The sequence below is a fragment of the Choloepus didactylus genome, chromosome 6, assembly GCF_015220235.1.
Source record: "Choloepus didactylus isolate mChoDid1 chromosome 6, mChoDid1.pri, whole genome shotgun sequence".
NCBI lineage: Eukaryota > Metazoa > Chordata > Mammalia > Pilosa > Megalonychidae > Choloepus > Choloepus didactylus.
Genome location: NC_051312.1, coordinates 89,055,666 through 89,075,756, shown reverse-complemented (window position 1 = coordinate 89,075,756; position 20,091 = coordinate 89,055,666). Strand labels below are relative to the sequence as shown.

The window sequence follows — 20,091 nt, the reverse complement described above, 5'->3', positions numbered from 1 at the left end:
TGTTTTTCTGAGGTCCAGGAAGTGGAATGTGCTGGTTTGTATATATTATGTCCCCCAGAAAAAGCCATATTCTTTAATGCAGTCTTTTGGGGGCAGATGTATTAGTGTGGATTAGGTTGAAACCTGTTGGTTCAGTATTTCCCTGGAGATGTGACCATGCCCATTCAGCATGGGCCTTGATTAGTTCACTGGAGCTCTATAAAAGCTCAGACAGAAGGCACTCACAGCTAGCTCTAGCTGAGACAGACATTTTGAAGACAGCCATTGGAAGCTGATGCAGACCTCTTGGAGGATGCCATCTTGAAACACAATCTAGGAGCAAGCAGACGCCAGCCACGTGCCTTCCCAGATAACTTTAAGAGGTTTTCTGGACGCCATTGGCCATCCTCCAGTGAAGGTACCTGATTGTTGCTGTGTTGCCTTGGACACTTTATGTCCTTAAGACTGTAACTGTGTAACCAAATAAACCGCTTTTTCTAAAAGCCAATCCATATCTGGTGTTTTGCATTCTGGCAGCATTAGCAAACTGGAACACCTAGATTAGTGTTTGATTGAATAATTGGTACTATAGCCTAGCCAAGTTGACACATAAAATTAACCATTACAGATGCTATGGGTTAGTGAATGAAAGTATGATGAGAAACAGGATATTTGCATAGTCTCAAAATATCTTTAGTAATTACAAAGGGAAAAAATAGTAATCTTCTAGTAGAGAAACTAGGTACATACCACCTTAACTGATGACCAAAGTTAGCAGCACCAGTAATAAGACACATTAAAATCATGTACTCCCTGATAATGATGCTCTGAGAAGGGCCAAAGCACAAAGCCTTAATATATTCTTGAGAACGCATCAAACAAATTCAAATTGAGGGACATTTCATGCAATAATTGGCCAGAACTCTTCTGTTCCTGTTTGCTGATGCTGCCTTTATGCAAAATACCAGAAATGGATTGGCTTTTAGAACGGGGGTTTATTTGGTTACAAAGTTACAGTCCCAAGGCCATGAAAGTGTCCAGACTAAAGCTTCAACAAGAAGATACACTTCACTGAAGAATGGCCAGTGGCATCCAGAAAACCTCTGTTAGCTGGGAAGGCATGTGGCTGGCATCTGCTCCGGGGTTCTGGTTTCAAAATGGCTTTTTTTTCCAAAATATCTCTGGGCTTGTCTCTGTTAGCTTCTCTGGAACAAACTCTGGGATAGCATCTCCAAATGTCTCCAAGCATCTCTAAGAATCAGCTCCCAGGCATCTCCATAAGTCTCTCAGCTGCAGCACTGAGATCCTTCTGTCTGTGAACTCTTATAGGACTCCAGTGATTTAATTAAGACCCACACTGAATGGGAGGGGTAACACCTTTATGGAAATAATCTAATCAAAGATATTACCCACAGTTCATTGAGTCACGTCTCCATGGAAACACTCAATCAAAAGATTGATGTCTGCCCTTACAAGATTGCATTAAAGAATATGGCTTTTGGCGGGACATAATATATCCAAACCGGCACATCTTCAAAATCATCAAGGTCAGAAAAACTGAGATACTGTCACAGGTTGGAAAAGTCTAAGGAAATGTGACAATGTGAGATTCTGGATTGGATCTTGGAATGGATCCTGGAATAGAAAGAGGACATTAGTTGGGAAACTAGCAAAATTCGAAGAAGGTCTATAGATTAGTTATTAATACTGTACCAAAGTTAATTCTATTATGGTTATGTAAAATGTTAACATTAGAGAAGTTGGGTGAAGACTGTATGGAAAGTGTAATTTTTTTTTGCAACTTTTCTGTATATCTAAAATTATCTCAAAATGAAAAACAAACAAACAAAACCTTCCCATGGATCCCCTTCCTGCTAAAAGCCCACCCCTTAAAGCCCAAGCTCCTTGTTCTCGTTGTCAGACCTTTTATGATCCTGACTTTGCTGACCCTTCCAGCTGTGGTAGATTGAAATTTGTACCCCAACAAAGACATGTTCTTAATCTTAATCCACATTCCTGTGGGTGTAATCCCATTTGTAAATAGGACCCTTTGAAGATGAATTGTTAGTTAAGGTGTCGACTCATTTGTGAACAAGATCATCTAAGATCCTATTTAGATATGGCTAGACTGAATCAGGGTGGGCCTCAATCTGTTCCAGGTTTCAGGGCAGTGGGTATGGGACAAAGGACCAAAGTCCATGCCCCAGATGGGAACCACCTTGAGAAATGGGATGTCCAGAGTGGGAATGGGAAATGGCTCATGTAGGACAGGAATCACATCCAAGGGGCAGGATTGGCAGCAGTGGTCAGATGAGCCAGAGCAAGCCCCCGTGGCAGGGTGGTGAGCTGCATGGGCAGGGATCCAGTAGTCAGAGGTGCCACACTGGTTCCCACAACTCTGTGGTGTCCTTCTACGTGGATGGTCCTGACCTTTCATGACTCTTGGTGTTTCTTGTATTCTTCCCCCTGCCCAGGCTGCCTTTTTCCCCCCATCTCTACCTGGTGAATGCCTTTCAACTTCTTAGAGCCAGCTCATTCCCTAGGCTGGTAGTGCCCTCGTTGGGCTTCCACAGCACCGCTCTTGTTATTGAGCTCTTTTGGATCAGGGCTTCCATTTTACTGATCCCCAGAGCCCCAACTCCTGGCAAAATGTAGATGCTCAAAAAAGGTTCAAATGGATTATTGTGTAGGCAAGGGCTGTGGCTCAGAATTCATTCAGGCATTCATTCAGCAACACTTAAAATGTGACAAACTCTGTGCAGGACCTGAGATGCATGAATCAGACAAATTCTCTGTTCTCATGGAGCTTTCACTCTAGAGAGTGACAATCAATAAATGAACAAGTAAAATAATTACAGGTTGCCATGAGTGTCATGCACTAAATAAACTGCTGATGTGAAGGAGAACCAATTGCAGAATGTTGTCATGATTTTTGTTAGGTGGGCTTTCTAGTAAATCTCGTAATCTTTTTGCTTACATACATTTTCTAGTTCTTTCTATAATGAATCTATTTGGGTTTTTTAAAGTGCGAATGGTCCTATCATGTTCTTATCCTGAGTTCCTAACATAACCTTTCCCCTGTAATAATGGAATCCATGGTGAGGTCTGTGAAGATAGAGCCCATTGAGTTGAAGTTACACATTTGCTTTATCTGAGAGATGACAAGTGGGAGAATAGCTTAACTGGCAAAGGAAAGAGTGATCAGCTGTGCTGAGGGGAGTTAGGGGAGGCTTCCCAGATGTGCCAGTTTGAATGTATTATGTCCCCCAAAACCGCCATTATCTTTGATGCAGTCTTGTGTGGACAGGAAACATATTGGTGTTGATTGGGTTGGAGACTTTTGATTGGATGTTTCCGTGGAGATGTGATCACTCAACTGTGGAAGAGATCTTTCTGTGGATAATTTCCATGGAGGTGTGGCCCCGCCCATTCAGCATGGACCTTGATTAGTTTACTGGAGCACTATATAAGCTCAGACAGAAGGAGCGAGCTTGCTACAGACAAGAGGGACACTTTGAAGAATGCACAGGAGCTGAGAGACGAGCTTCAGCTTACAGAGACATTTTGGAGATGGCCTTTGAAAGCAGACTTTTGCTCTGGAGAAGCTAAGAGAGGACAAATGCCTCAAGAGCAACTAAGAGTGACATTTTTGAGAAGCTGAAGGCTAGAGAAGAACATCCTGGGAGAAAGCCATTTTGAAACCAGAACTCCAGAACAGACGCCAGCCACGTGCCTTCCCAGCTAACAGAGGTTTTCCAGATGCTGTTGGTCATCCTGCAGGGAAGATACCCGATTGCTGATGTGTTACCTTGGACAATTTATGGCCTTAAGACTGTAACTGTGTAACCAAATAAACTCCCTTTTATAAAAGCCAGTCCATCTCTGGTGTTTTGCATTCTGGCAGCATTAGCAAACCAGAACAGATTTTGATACCAGAAGTGGATACTGCTGAGTTTGCAAATACCGAACATGTTGGAATGACTTTTTAAATGGATAAACGGAAGATTCTGGAAGAATTGTTAGGAGCTTGATAGAAAAGGTCTAAACTGCTTTGAAGAGACTGTTAGTAGAAATATGGACTCTAAAGATGCTTCTGATGAGGCCTTGAGCAGAAATGATGAATGTGCTGTTGGGAACTGGAAGAAAGGCAATCCCTGTTTTAAAGTGGCAGAGAGTTTGGCAAAATTGAGTCCTGGTGTCGGATGGAAGGAAGAATTTGAGAATGATGAGCTGGGATACTTGGCTGATGAGATTTTGAAACTAAAAGTTGTGGATATAGCATGGCTTCTCTTTGCAGCTTATAGTAAAATGCAGGCAGAGACAGAGATACTTAGAACTGAACTCTTGGCTTCAAAGAAACAAGAAACTGATGGTTTGGAAAATTCCAGGCTTCTAGGGGGTGGAACCCCAGAAGCTACAGCCCAACATGAGTATTTAACCAAACCTGGAACCCAGCCACCATTTCAGTACAAGCCAGGATTGGAGATGGAGTTATCCGGAAAGGATTTGTGGAAAGTCCTATTGTCTGACAGCTGTGACCCCTGTGTGCTTCATGCAAAGCCAACAGAATTTTTGCGAGATCTTTGTAGACAGACATGCTGCCGGTCTGGACTGGAGGAGACAGACAAGGAACAAACTGAAGGAAAAATTTCTTCAAAGACAGAGCCATGGAGGTTGAGGTCTGGAATCAAGAGGTCTCAGGCTGGGAGAGCAGAGTGGCCCACACACATGGAAAGGGTGAGTTTGCCCTGGAGGTCGAGGGTGGGCCTTCCACCTCAATGTTCAGGAAAGGTGTTGCCACCCCAGGCCCCAAAAAGGGTGGAGCACATTCCCAGGGGAATGGGGAGAGCCTGGCCGCCACCCCACTGTTCTGAAGGGGTTGAGCGTGTGCCCTGGAGATGGAAGAGAATCCAGGTGCTGCCCTGATGTTGGAGGAGGGTGGAGTCGAGAAGGTGGTCTCCCCAGTGTGTGGATGTGTTGGAGCACTCACCCCAGCATTTGGAGATAAAAGGGTTGCCACAAAGGCCCTTAGGAAGGGTTAGACTCTTGCTCTCTCAAGCCCCAAGGATAAATGACTCTCAGACTGAAATCTAATGGAGTTTGCCCTGCAGGTTTTAGGAATTGTTTTGGTCCTTTAAACCCTATTTTCCTTTCAGTTTTTCCTTATAGCAGTGGGAATGTTTATCCTATGACTGTCCTTCCTTTGTATATTGGAAGCAGATAACTTGTTCTGAGTTTCACAGGTCCACAGCCAGAGGGAAATTTTGTTTTAGGACAGACCACGCCTATAAGTGATTTCGATAGGATTTTGTACTTATTGTTACTAAAATGATTTAAGTTTTTGTTATATTGTGATGGGATGAATGTATTTTGTATATGGGAAGATCATGTCATTTTGGGGTCCAGGGGGTGAAATGTGCCAATTTGAGTGTATTATGTCTCCCAAAATGCCATTATCGTTGATGCAGTCTTGTGTGGGCAGAAATGTATTGGTGTTGATTGGGTTGGAGACTTTTGATTAGATGATTCCATGGAGATGTGATCACTCAGCTGTGGGCAAGATCTTGCATTGGATAATTTCCATGGAGGCATAGCCCCGCCCATTTGGCATGGACCTTGATTAGTTTACTGGAGCACTATGTAGGCTCAGACAGAAGGAATGAGCTTGCTACAGACAAGAGGGACACTTTGAAGAATGCACAGGAGCTGAGCTTCAGCTTACAGAGACGTTTTGGAGACGGCCTTTGAAAGCAGACTTTTGCTCCAGAGAAGCTAAGAGTGACATTTTTGAGGAGCTAAAGCCTAGAGAGGAACGTCCTGGGAGAAAGCCATTTTGAAACCAGAACTCTGGAACAGACGCCAGCCACGTGCCTTCCCAGCTAACAGAGGTTTTCCAGATGTCATTGGCCATCCTCTAGGGAAGGTACCCAATTGTTGATATGTTACCTTGGACACTTTATGGCCTTAAGACTGTGACTGTGTAACCAAATAAACCCCCTTTTATAAAGGCCAGTCCATCTCTGGTGTTTTGCATTCTGGCAGCATTAGCAAACTAGAACACCAGAACAGGAAATTCTTGATCTGGGGTCTTGAAGGAACAATTCGAGTTTGAAGATAAAAAGTTGGAGGAAGGAATGGGCAAATCATTCCACCTCTTTGAGTAGTGACCTTTCATCTGTAAAATGGGGACAGTAACATTCTTCATTGGGTTTTTGGCCAACTTAAATGAGATAAGGTGTGTAAAGTCCAACCTCCCTCCTATCCCTGCCAGCACCGTGTCTAGTAATATTAGGTAATCAGGAGCTATTATTTGTTGTAGTATTATAGATAAATAATTAGCTGTGGCTTAGGAGGAGTTTGCCCCTTCTCACTGTTTTGATCTTCTCAGCAGGCCGAGGACATTGGTTAGTGACTCGGAAATGTAACCAGAAGAAGAAGCCCAAGAGTGCACTTGAGGCATCAGCTTCAGGTCAGGAAACCCAGAAGCAGCTTGCTTTGGACATCAGGGGGAAGAAAGGGTCTCAGCAGGAAAACCAGATAGATGTTTCTGGACACGTCCTGGACCGGGCTTTTCTGGTGAGAGAGAATCATTTTGGCATGACTGGCGGCATCAGTTAATGACTGTCGTGGTAGGGGTGGGGGTGGAATTCCTGCTCTGCTTTGGCACAACTACCCCCAACCCACTCCATCCTACTATTAGAGTGACATTGGCAAAATAAGTATAGCCAAGATGATGAAGGGTCTCGAATCTTTCTTTACACATGGAAGAATTACAGGAGACCAGTGTGTTCTATCCTCCTTTCACAAGCACCTTGTGAGATAGGTGTTATCATCCGTATTGTCACCAATATGCAGATAGGAAAACCGAGGCCCTGAGAAGTAAGTTGCCTTGGCGAAGGTCCCATCACTAGTAAATGGCTGGTCTGGGATTAGAACCCTGGTTTACTGACCCCAAAGCTTATGTCTTTACATTATGTAAGGTGAAAACTCTTGAGTTAGGGGAGCAAAGGAGTGGGTCAGGGGGTACAGTCCATTTTAAATCCCATTCCACCACATAGTAGAGTGTACAGATTCTCCTCTGAGGAGATTTTTCTAGGAGCAGGGAGGATTGGGGTTGTCACATGTCTCACAGCTTTGTGTGCTGGCTTTAGGGTCTGGTTATAAGCCAGAAGGGCTGATTGGACATTACCCAGTGCCCAAAGCCTGCGACAGGCTTTATGAGGAGGGCTGGGGTGGCTGTCTTGGAGACCAGAGAGGTAATTTCACATCTCTTTTGTGCAATGCCTCAATGGCTTTGCAAAGACTCATTTTATAAACCAATATTAATGTGCAGTCCAGTTCTCGTAGCTTCCTAAAAACTCTTTGGCAACCCACCTTGCTCCTGAACTCTGCTTATGGTTCCAAAAGATGGGTTTCTGCACAGGTCAAATGTGAAGAGAGCTTTGAGGAGGCAGTTGATTTCATCTCACTTCAAGTGGGTAACATAAGCTTTTTGCAGAGTCCTGTAAAATTTGTTTCATTATTATGTCCACTTCTCATTGTGGGTGTGGAGAACTGAAACAGCTCACCTGGTATTTCTACAGTACTGAGAAGGGGCAGAAATTCTTCCCATAGTGGTCTTTTGTTTTCCTTCCAAATACATACTGTTTCCAAATGCATATACATTCCTGCCTTAATTGATATGGCTTGTTATGCATGTTGCTACTTTGTGGCCAGCGATGTTTTTGAGTAATGGGATATCACTTGAATGTTTCATTGGCACCTCAAACTGAACTACTGCACCAATCCCCTACCCAAAGTCCTCAGACACCTTTTTTCTAGGTTTACTGTCTTGATGATTGCACTACTCTACCGAGTCACGAAACCAGTAACCTGGGGTTACCTTGACTCTTGGCTCTCCCTCACCTCCCCAACCCTTGCCATTACTGAGCCTGAATTTTTTAACTAGTTCTCAAACCTGTATTTTTCTCCGCTCTACTGCCACCATCCTAATCTGGATCACCATCATCTCTTACTGGACTAATTCAGTAACTTCCTAACTAGCTTGAACCTATTAGGATGCTTTTAGTCACAGGTAACAGAATACAGTACAGAGAGATGTTATTTCTCATTAAAAGAAGCCAGAGGCATTGTTAGTCCTAGTAGATTAATTTACTACTTTAATGATGTCTTCCAACCTTCCAAAGCCTAGCACCTTCCATCTTTCTGCTCCGCCATCGTCAGCCTTCATGATCCTGAAATGGCTGCAGCATTCCATTTATCACATATAGAAGACAATGTCCAGAGGTAGAAAAGAGATTGCTGCTGTCTTATGTCTATTTATTAAAAGAAAAAGCTTTCCAGAATCAACCTCCTCTACCCCCAGCAGCCAGTGTCTCATTGGCCAGACCTACATCATATGTTCAAATTGTCATTGGTGAGGGGAATGAGACATCCATGATTGGTTTAGACAGATTAAGACTTATCTCTTGGAGCTCGGGTCTGGAAGCACATATCCACTCGGAAAAATAGGAATAAAATTGGGGTTCTTTAACAAGGAAGAAATAGAGAAGTGGCTATTGGGAAGGTAATTAACAATGTCTGGTACACTGGTGTCTCCTCTTCCTCTCCTGTCTTCTTATCCTTTCAATGTGTATCAGACAGAGAAATTTTTATAAAACACAAATCTCATCATATCAGCCCTCTGCCTAAAAACCTTTAATGGCTTTCCATTGGTTGTCAGATAAAATCCACACTCCTTTATAGGCCAAAAAGAACCCACATGTTCCAATGTCTGCTTCTCTAGCCTTATTTTGTTGTTTTTCATCCTTTCAAAAGCACCTTGGTTTTTCCTGTTTCAGTGGCCTGAAATGCTTTCATAACCCGTATCATTCACTTTCATGGAACTAACTCTTACTCAGCTTGTAGGGCTCAGTTGAAATACTACTTCCTTACGTAAATATTTCCTCACAGATTGAGGTCAGGACCACCTCTTATTGTCTCCCATAGCATCTTGTATTTTTTCCTTTAAAATATTTACCACATTTATAAATACGAGCTTGATATTTGGCTTCCTATGGGATTATAAGCTCTATGAAGGCATGGAATATTTGTTTTTTCTTTATTGCCTTTCCAGTGCTAGTTCTGTGCCTAAAAATAATAGGTGCCATAATTAAATGACTGACAGAAAAAGGGCATGAGGTTTGATTAATCAGAAATAAAAACTGCGAAGTTGAGATTTGCTTCTTTTTAATTATGAGAGGTGACATATGGTAGTTGAAAGAACATAGAATTTGGTGATTACAGATCTGTATTCAAACCACAGAACTATCACTTACCACCTGTGAGACCTTAGGCAAGACACTTCACCTCTTTTAGCTTGGTTTTCTCATCTTAAATACATGGAGATAATCATACCTATGTTAAAGGGTTCAGACAGGATTAGAAGAAGTTAGGTAGTGCATTTAGCACAATACATGGCCCAGAGAAGTACTCAGTAAATATTTGATGAATGAATGAATGAACAAGTAAACAAATTATGTCCCTTTGTGAGATTTTCCGATCGATGGGAGAAAACAACAAAAATAAACGAGAATAGAAGATAAAGCCACAGAAACACAGAATTTTTATAGAACCAGGTAGAGAAAGTGGGGCCCAGAAAAGAACGAGAAGAAGCAACCAGAGAGGAAGAAATCCTCCTAACAATCCATAACATCAGTCTTACTATCCTGTTTTATAGCTGGAGGAGCTGAGATGGCAACTCATTTGTGAGCAACTCCAAAGCCCATGCTCTTTCCACTATACAAGACTGCCTTCCTCGATTGGGAGTCATTTTGTTGTCTAGGCCACTTATATATACTTTGTTGGGGCTTTGAGAGCTGATGCTCTGCTCTGCATTCCAGCTGAAGCACCACTGTGTAAAGAAGCCATCAGAGCTGTGCAACATTAACGTGAGTGGCCTGAAGTTCTCCAAGGTAAGGCCAACCAGCAAAGATTGTGACTGTGGTGACTGGCCCTAAGGTGGTACTTGGCTGTTCTGGTTTGTCCATTGTGCTTCTAGAGTCCCAAAGGACTAGAAATCTGGTCCCATGGAAAAAGGGAGGATCAGACAAGGAATTTCTGAGTAGAAATAATATTCAGGCACACAATTTTGCTATAAATTTGAAATTGCCATTGTCCCACAGTGAGATTAACTAAAGGAAATATCCTTATGAAACTGGTTTTGAATTTGTGATACAATTTTGTGAGTGCCTGATTCAGTATATGACACTGAGTTCTTATCATAAGAGCCTTCAGGAGAAATTTCTCTTACGTTTCAGGGCCAGGAATAGTTAATGGTTTTCCCAAGAAGCTGGTTTATTCTTAATTTGTAAATACTGTGTCTCATGTAATGAATCATATTTCTTTCTTTGCATTGGTTGATAGGCAGCTTGGAGCCAAATTCTGGATAAAAACTACTCTCCTGTTTTCTTGGCTTTCCATGGCACATCAAGAGAAATTGCTTGTATAAACCAGCCACATGAATAGGGGTTATGAGCCACAGGATGGCCAAATTAATGGTGGAGCAGACTTCTTCCTAAGAGGATTCTGCTTCACTTCACCTAGCACTCATATTCTCAGAATTGAGTTACTCAGAGATGGGACAGCCATAGAAATGCCTGGGAGCCAAAAGTCTTGGGGCCGAGAATAAGCCAGGACACTGATCCCAGAGATGGTAATATATAGTTCATATATAATTGTGAGACAAAACACAAGCTATCAGGGAGCTCTATCAGTGCATTTGTTGAAGGCTACTACATGGGCTGGCTGGAGCTCAGCACCATCTTGGGTGCTGTCTGACCTTCCTTCACTCACTCACTCATCACCTACCTATCCATATACCTACCCACCAAACATTACTGAGGCCTGCTGTGGCTCTGTACTGCTTACTGGGGGGCACAGTGGTGGCTCAGTCACTGCCCTGCCCTCTAGAACATAGTGCAGTGGGAAAGGAGGAGGATGGGCTTAGATGGATGGAAATAGACACATAAATAAACAATAACTAGTTAATGCAGTGAATGATGGAAACACTGAGAGCTGTATTAGCTCAGAGGACAGCCCCCAACTCAGCCTTAGACTCAAGGAAGGTATCCTGGAGACTTGCAGGAGAAGTGGGAGCTTGCTAACTTTGAAGTTGGCTAGGGGTATCATGCTCTTCTTTCCCCTCTGGGGAAGTGGTGAACACCTTCAGTTTACAGAGACACGTGGAGGCATCCAAAGAATGCAAAAAACAAGGTTAGCTGTTTGTTGTAGGAAAAGTGGGCTCAGTCATTAGAGGCAGTGCTTTTGCTACATGGCACTCAGTTTGGGGGTGAGGGTATATTAAAACCTGTATGACCCATCCCAGACCCAGGACCCTCTGCCTTCTAAGTTTCTGAGGAAGCATGGATTCTTAAATAAGATACAAATTACTTAAACCATAAAGGAAAGTATTTATACAACTTAATTAAAATTTAAAATATCTAAAAAAAGCACCATAAACAAAAGCAAATATAAGCCTCAGACTGGGAGACAATATTAGCAATTCATACAACCGAAAGGATTAGGATCTAGGATATTTAAAGAACCCCCACAAAGCAGTAGAAGAAACAAATAAACCACCCAGTAGAATAATGGACAACAAATATGAATATGTTAGATCACAGAAGAGAAAACCTGAAGGCTAATAAATATAGGAAAATATATGCAACCTCACAAAGTAATCAAGGAAATGGAAATGAGATGCCATTTCACAAGCATCCACTTGGCAAATATTCAAGTTTTATAATGCTAACTGTTTGCAAAGGATTAAAGAAATAGAAATTCGTACTCTCTGTGGGTGGGACTAAATTGGTCAAACTGTTTTGGAGAGAAATGTGGCACTATCTGATAAAGCTGAAGATAGACATTCCTACAACCTGCAATTCCCCTTGTAGGTGTATCACCAGAGAAATTCTTATGCTAAGGGGGCCTATACAAGAATGTTCATTGCAACATAGTTATGTAATAGTGAAAAACTGGAAACAGACTAAATGTGCATCATCAGGGAATGAATAAATAGCTGGTAGTATATTCAGACAATGGGATACTATACAGCAATTAAAATGGATGAACTAGAGCTACATGTAACAAACAAGTAAATCTCAGAAACATAGTGTTGAGTGAAAAAGACTAGTTGCAGAACAATATCTGCAGTATGCTTGAATTATAAAATTTTAAAACGTGTATCATAATAAATGTGGTTAATGGAAAGATATATTTGTAATACAAGTATAAAACATGTACATGTATGGGAATGATAACCACCAATACAGGATAGTTTTATCTCTGGGGAGAGGTAGAAGAATGGGATTGGGGGCAGGGAGTTCAACTCTCTGTAGTTTTTATTTCTTTAAAGAAATTTGAAGCAAAGGTAGCAAAATACTCAGTTTTATTAAAGCTGGATAGTGGTTACAAAGGTCTGCAGAGTATCATACTTTTCTATAATTTGAAATACTTTATAATAGAAAAAAAGAAACATTAAAGTCCTTACAGCTCTCGACAAGTGGCTCCCCTCGTGATAAGGAAGTGTCTTAGACCTTTCGGTCTTTCTTCTCACAGCCGCACTGGAGCTTCAGCAAGGCTTCTAAGCAGGGCACTAATATTGTGTTTCTTCTGTAATGCCTTCCTATAGGCTAAAGAAAAGGACTTCAAGCATTTTCATTCTGTTATCTACATCAATGCCTCAGAAAACTTGCTGCCTCTAGGTAAGCTTTTCCTTCCTGAAATCTATCTTCTACCTCTTGCTTAGCACTGCCAGTCATTTGTGTTAGGGTTTGTCTGTCTGTCCATCCATGACTGGCCATGCATCCTCTTTTGGAGTGCAATAGGCTGGGTTCTAGAAAACACCCCAAGTAGCCTAACTCTGGCACTACCTACTTAGAACATTTCTCTGTGAGCTGATGGAACTAATGGAGACAGTTCCCTTCTTTTCTTCTTCCCCTTGCAGGGTGCCTTGCAGGCTCAGATTATAGGTATATAGAAACATTTATAAGCCGGAAGAGCTCCTCTAGGACCATAAAGGTTTGATTATTCAGCAAATCCACAGCGACCTCTGCTGGGTGTCAGGATTATGGCTTTTAGAAATGGGTTGGTCCAGTTCCTGCTCTGGGGAGCTCATAGTTTGGTGGGAGAGATGGGCTCAGACACAGACAGTTAAAGCCGGATGTAGTAAGTGCAGCAATAGAGGGAATCAGAAAATGCTTTGCAAAGACAAAAGTGGAATTTCAACTCCGGTCAGTGTGTCAGGAGAGACTTCTGAGAAGAGAAGCAACTAAACTGAGACCTAAAAACTAAATAGGAGTGACTCAGGATTTAGAAAGTAAGAAGGCATTTCAGGCTGACGGAGCAGATGTGGAATGGCAAACCTGAAGAGGCTTTGGATGTTTGTGAGGGATGCGTGTGAGGGGGAATTGAGACCAGAGAGATTGGCGGGAACCAGAACATCAAGACCCCTGAGTGACTAGGACTTTATCCTGGAGGCGTAAGTGAGGAAGATGGATAATGAGAGAAGAAGATAGAGGCCGGGAAACCTGGGAGACTGTTGAGGGAAATGAGGCCTGAATCCGAGAGGTAACACGGGTGAAGGAGATCAAGAGAGAGTCAGGAGGAGGTTGAAATAACAGGATATGGTAACTGATGGGGATGTGGGGAGAGGGAGGAACCAAGGAGAATTTCACTGAGGTAGACAGCATTTGAGGCGAGGCAGATTTAGGGGGAAATAGGGTGAGTTCAGTTTTGAATGGTTGAGTTTGAGGGATGTTTTTAAAGGAGCATGTGCTGAGGTCCCAGCCCTTGAGGAGACGGTGGTCTGTCATGAGCACAGGCTCAAAATACAAAGGCCAAATGTGGACAATTGATTGTATACTTTGGATGATTGTATGGTGTGTGAATAAATATCTTAATTAAAATTTTTTTTTAAAAAAATACAAAAGCCAATAGGCACATGAAAAGATGCTCAAGCTCACTAATAATTAAAACATCAAGATTCTATTTTATGCCTGTTGAGCATCGGCAATAATGAAAAGGACTGATGACGGCCAGCATTGGTAGGGAAATGGGTATTCTCATATTCATCTAGTGGAAGAGGAAATTGATGCAACATCTTTGGAAGATAATTTGGCAGTGTCTCTTAAAATGTAAAATAGTCCTTGCCTTTAATCTAATAATTCCACTTCCAGAAATTTATTCTACAGAAACACATTTGTACAGGGCTGTTCATTGGAAACATCCTGAAATACCCACCAAGCAGTCTTTTTATTAGGTTCTTCTGAACATTCTGTCTCACAAGACTGACATAGGCCATACTTGGCACTGGAGTCACTTAGGAGACTAAATAGTTCCACACAGTGAGCTAGCAGGGCGGCATCAAAAGAGCCTCTTCATTGAGGTCCTTACAGCTATCCAGGAGCCATTCTTTGTACCCCACCCACAACCAGGTGTCTGCTCAGGACAATACAATTAAGATGCTCTTTGGGTGAATGCAGGAGCCACTCTGGTTTAGAAACCACTTGCCCCACGAGAGACAGTATCCCTTGTAACACTCCATAGTCATAGCTCCTAGAGTTCTTGCAAGGGACTTGTCCAATTATAGGAGTCACTGCACACAGAGAAGCCTGAAGCTGTGGTGCCTCCTTCAGATATTTTTAGTTCATTTATAGTTTCTCCTAGTCCAGATACAAGTAACCCAGTTTGGGGTCATTTTTACAACAAGCAATATTGCCTCGTAACACAGTTAACACACAGTTTGTTTCAGGTTACCAGATTACCCAAGGTCTAGTTCTCTTGCAGAAGGGGAACAGTTTTCTTAGCTTTTATCCACATAGCTTAACAGGCAACAACAGGTGAACAGTTAAATAAACTAGGGTATGTCTATACTACAGAATATAATTAAGGTATTAGGCAAATCTATATGTTTTAGAATGGAACAGTATTCAAGTCATATTATTAAGGGAGAAAAAGCAAGTCACAGTACAATGTTATTGTATGATTCCATTTTTATAAAAAGGAGTGTGTGTGTTTCAGTATACACATGAGAAAGGGGAGTATTATACATGAAACTTTTGTTATTTTTGGGTATTAAGATTAAAGGGTACTTTTATTTTTCTGTGATATATTGACTTTTTTGTAAGGAACATATTTGACTTTTGTAATCGGAAATAATAGACTTTTTTTTTAAATGGGCTTTGGAGTTGGGCTGACTGACACTCAATTCTTGGCTCTTCCGCTTGCCAGCAATGCCATCTAGCAAATCTAGCCTTGGTTTCCTCAACTGTAGAATGGAGGTAATAATCCCTATTTTCAAGATTGTTAGAGATGTAGAAGCCATGTACGTAAAGCACCTTACACAATGCCTGGCCTAATGTGGGAACGCAGCAAATGGTTCATTATTAATATTTTTATCTTTTGGAGTCCTTTACAAGCTGCAGATTCTCTTTTTCTCCTCCCCATGTAGAGGCATTTCACACGTTTCCAGCCTTAAAGGAACTGGAGCTTGCATTTAATGGCATCAAAACAGTCTACGTGAAATATGGAGACTTTAAATTCTTGGAAGTAAGTTGGAGGTAGGGATTTTTTGGTGCCCACCTGTTTCCCTGTAAGGAATGGGTGTAGGGTTCTCTACTGATTGTAACTGTTGAGAAGGGATTCCCTTGGCTTTTATAGCCAGGCCCTTGCTTCAGAACTGTCCTCCAGGGACGAGGGGGGCCCTAGTGGCAGTAACAAGTAGATGAGACTATATCATACCATGGCCATGGAGCATGGTCCTGGAAGATAAATGCCAAAGGTGATGCTGAAGGAAGGCCGTGTAAAAAAGTGGGTTTAAACAAAGTGTCATTGGAAAGAGAGTTTGAGGGGAGATTAGTAGCCATGGAGGTTAAGAGTTAGGTGCAGCAGATTAGACCAGCTGAAATCAAGGCAGATTCCAGAGTGAGCCCACAGGCCCTAGTCTCTAGGCCCAGAAATGCGTGTGAAATAAGATGGGGCTCTATTGAGCTCTGTAGGAGATTCTTGACATTTGTGCATCCCCAGATGTTCCCCAAACCCCAGCACTGGGAATATAGAAAAGTTTATTTGGATTCATGGCTTTCATGGCTTTCTCCCAAATTAAATTTTCCATTAACAGTCATGTATTTTCCATGCATGTTCTCATACTTCAAGTTAATAGCCTTTTCAATTTTCATGAAAGTTTTCTCTCTCACTTGTGAGCCACTTTTCCCAAAAGAACAAAGCCTTTTTTACTACTCGAGAATCACTTCACATGGATAGTAAAGAACAGAGCTGAAGCAAGGTGTGAGGATGGGCATCTGGCCACAGTCAGTCACTGAGCAATGCTTCCCCCTATGCTGGCCTTACAGTCAAAGTTTCACACATCAGCAAATTACCTGTATGTCATGAGCCTTTGGGCCTGATCCCTAAGAGTTGATAATATGCATGATTTAATCTGAAAACACAAGGGTCAACCATACATCATAAAATCATCACTTAACATGGTCTTGTTAGTGAGGGAGACCTTCCACAACTGTGAATTTTTTAGAGTTGATGCCCTTTAGATGCCAAAGTTTGAAAAAGTTTTAATTGCTTGGGATGGCGGTCTTCCTAAAATGGATTATGTGTTCCTGCATTCTTAAAACATATACTGAATGAAATAGTATCTTCTCTCCATGGTTTCAAGTCACATTGGGGATAACAGTGATTTACTATGATTTAGGACAAAAGGGTCCTCAGACTGGTCCAGGAGGCAAAGCTCTTGTTGAGTCCCAGAAAATAGAGAGAAACTGAGCTTAAAACAACTGATTTAATTTTTTGCTCTGTTAAAAAAATATTTTTATACTAGATTTTAGTATAGACAGATTCCAGATGCTCTTGAGATACAGGGAGCCATTTCTGTGACCTCCAGGCCTGGGAGCTTCTTGAGAACCTCCATTCATTTATTTTTTTTACTTTTCAGAAAATAGTTATTATTGAGCTCCTACTGTGTGACATATATTGGGCCAGGCATCTTGTATCCCCCACCCCTACCATTTCAAACCCCTACTTCAAGTGCCAATGGACCATGGGGAGTGGACCTGACTATAGGCTCTGACCACACAATTGACTAGCTTAGATGTACTTATTGATCACGACTGACTTTTTGGAGACCCCTCCTTCATAGTGTGATAGAATCTGATAGAGATTATTCATCCAGAAGATCCGGCCTTACCCAAGGGAATTTGTTTAAATCAGAGAGTAGACCAAAGTCAAGATGCACAATGTAAATGAGAAGAGGAAATCTCCCGGCCAGTCATTAGTTTTCATTTCTCTCTGATTTGCAAGGCTGCTCTAATAAAAACAAAAAAAGATAAACCTGTCAAATGTCCTGAATTTGTAGCTCACAATAATGAATAGTTTGATGTGTAATAAAATTTGACATGACTCAACAGATACAGCAGCCAGGTTAGGAAATCTTCTGTTCTTGTTTGCCAGAAAGGCTGCCATAGGGGAAAAACACAGAGTGGAATGCTTTAGGAGTCGACTTAGACAAATCTAACTTTGCCTTTATTTGATTCTCTGGAAAAGGTTCACCTGGAACCCTGCCCTGAGAGTCAGAAGACCTTGTTTCTAGTTTGGTCCCACCACTACCTTTGCCATGTCTCCTCAGCCAAATAAGTTACCCCCTCTGGGAATTAAGTTTCCCCATCTGTAAATTCTGGGCCAGCTCTGAAATTCTATGACCTGTGATTCTAAAACTATTCATTTCTTTGAGCTGCCCTTAATTTTATGGAAAGCAGATTTGTATCCAACATTAAATAGCCAAAGCAGCTAGAACAGGGGTTGGAAAACTTTTCCTGTAAAAGACCAGACAGTGAATATTTTAGGCTTTGCATGCCACATGGTCTCTCTCATAACTAGTAATTCTGCTATTGTAGAAGGGGAGCAGCCACGGCAATATATAATCAAATGACCATGGCTCTGTTACAGTAAAACTTCGACACTGAAATTTGTATTTCTTGTAATTTGTACATGTTATTCTTTTTTTAATTTGTTTCAACCATTTAAAAATATGAAAACCATTCTTAGCTCATGGGCCATACCCAACAGGCAGTGGGCTGGATTTAGTTTGCCGACTCCTGAACTAGAACACTGATGAAATAGCTCAGTATGGTTGGAATGGAGAGTGAGACACAGTAGAAGTTTAGTGATAGATGAGCCTGGAGAGGTAGCAGAAGAGAGATTATGGAGAGCCTTGGAAGCCTTGTTAAGGACTTATCCTATCGATAATAGGGATCTGTAGAAGGGATTCGAGTTGGGAAGTAATAGAGTCACAACTATATTGTAGAAAAATTACACTGGCTGCTGCATGAAGAATGGACTGAAGGGAACAAGTGGGAGAGAGCTGGGAATGTCCTTCCTCTGATACCATGTATCCAAATCCAAGCCCAAAAGGCCAGCTCAAAATCTGCCTCCTTATGAAGCCTTTCCTAATTCCCCCGCCAGATGGAATCTCTTTTTCCCCTTACTTCGAGTACTTTAGTTGGGCACGTAACTGAGATAGCTCAATACATGTCTGACCCCCCCCTTTGTAGCCAGCAACAGGGATACTGACACACAGACATACCTAGCATAGTACTTGCTGCACAGCGGTGGAACTAGGTCACAAACTCTTTGAAGCCATGTCACTGTATCACTGTACCTTTGTAACTTTGCATAGGATCTAATACATAGTAAGTACACCTGAAAAATTAGCAGAAATGATTGGTTTATGGGAAAAATAAGCCCAAACTCCTGGATTCATGAGATAGTTGACTGGGGTCAGGTGGCCAGACAGGAAAATAAGTTTCTTTCTGCAAAGACAGAGGCAGTTAGGTTAAATGACATTGGCCCAGTCTTTGTTCTCTCTCCTGAACCTTTCTAGAAACTCACTTTAGATCCTATGTCTGCTCCCTTCCCTGAGTAGAAAGCATGAGCAAAGATCTGTAGGTGGGTTGGGGCAAGGAATGGGAGGAGTCAATTTGGCCAGCAACACAGGATAAACAAAGGTTTGCAGTGGAAGCTAAGGCTGGAACATGGGTTGAGAACTGACTGAAGTAGGACTTGATTTTAATCCACAGAGTCAGGAGGGTTTTATCCTGTGGGTGATGGGGCACCTCGGAAGGTAAAAAATAAAAATAGCTAGCTTCCATCTCGTGTGTGATTATTATTGTCACACATAGTACTTCTGTTCCCCCATCTTTTCTTTTTGCATGGTAGTTCCTGGACCTTTCCTTCAACAGTCTGACTGTGGAGGCCATCTGTGATCTGGGAATTCTGCCACACCTCCGTGTCCTGCTCCTAACAGGAAATGGGCTCACTTCCCTTCCTCCTAATATGGCCGTCGCAGAGCAGTAAGTTCTACATCCCTGCGTCCGTCCGGTTCGTTCCCTCTTGAGCCTTTGTTTGGGTACAAGTACCTAAGGAAACTGTCCAAAGCAGCTTGGAAGTGCCGTGGAGACAGGCTGTGAGTGCTCAAAGCAGGGAGGATGCCAGCCACTGAAGCTCACAGGAAAAGCAACCATGGGAGCAGGGCCCTGAAGGATGGGAAAGCCTCAGTGGGATGCCCCACTTTCCTCTGTGCCATTAGGAGAGACCCAGGTGTCTGGGAAGACACCTCCCCTGCCTCTTATTGGTCATTGGTAAATTGTGGCTATTGGTCTTGCCGCACTGTTCCCCTTCACACCTTCTACTTCAGCTCAATAAAGCTACTTACTGGTCTCTAAGTAAGCTTTGCACATTCCCACTCTATACCTTTGTTGAGGCCATTATTTATGGCCAGAATATACAGGTCCTTGCTCTCTCTATTAATAATAATACCTATGTAGCTCACAATGTGCCAGGACACTGTTCTAAGCACTTTATATAAATTAGCTCACTTAATCCTCACAACAATGCCATTGTCACCACTTTATAGATGAGGAAATTGAGGCACAGATAGAGTAAATAACTTGCCCAAGTTAAACACTAGTAAGTGGTAGAGCCGGGATTTGAACCAAGTCAGTTTGACTCTAAAGACCATGCTCATCATGTTACATTCTCTTCTTATGTATATTCTGAACTTGTTCC

General features: G+C 42.1%; 1 protein-coding gene across 13 annotated transcripts in view; it reads left to right on the top strand.

Moving 5' to 3' along the window:
• Nucleotides 1-20,091, top strand: part of XRRA1 (X-ray radiation resistance associated 1) — a 113,768-nt gene that overhangs the window by 28,059 nt on the left and 65,618 nt on the right. For 8 of the 13 annotated variants that reach the window (XR_005217495.1, XM_037840669.1, XM_037840668.1 and 5 more), the window contains 5 exons: nt 6,368-6,555; nt 9,861-9,932; nt 12,650-12,722; nt 15,470-15,567; nt 19,243-19,376. Coding sequence is in view for 12 of the 13 variants with exons in the window: in XM_037840669.1 (XP_037696597.1) it covers nt 6,368-6,555; nt 9,861-9,932; nt 12,650-12,722; nt 15,470-15,567; nt 19,243-19,376 (565 nt within the window). In the remaining variant the exon portion in view is untranslated. Of the gene's footprint in view, nt 1-6,367; nt 6,556-9,697; nt 9,933-12,649; nt 12,723-15,469; nt 15,579-19,242; nt 19,377-20,091 lie in introns of those variants that run through there. The other 5 variants (XM_037840661.1, XM_037840663.1, XM_037840670.1 and 2 more) reach the window with 4 other exon arrangements.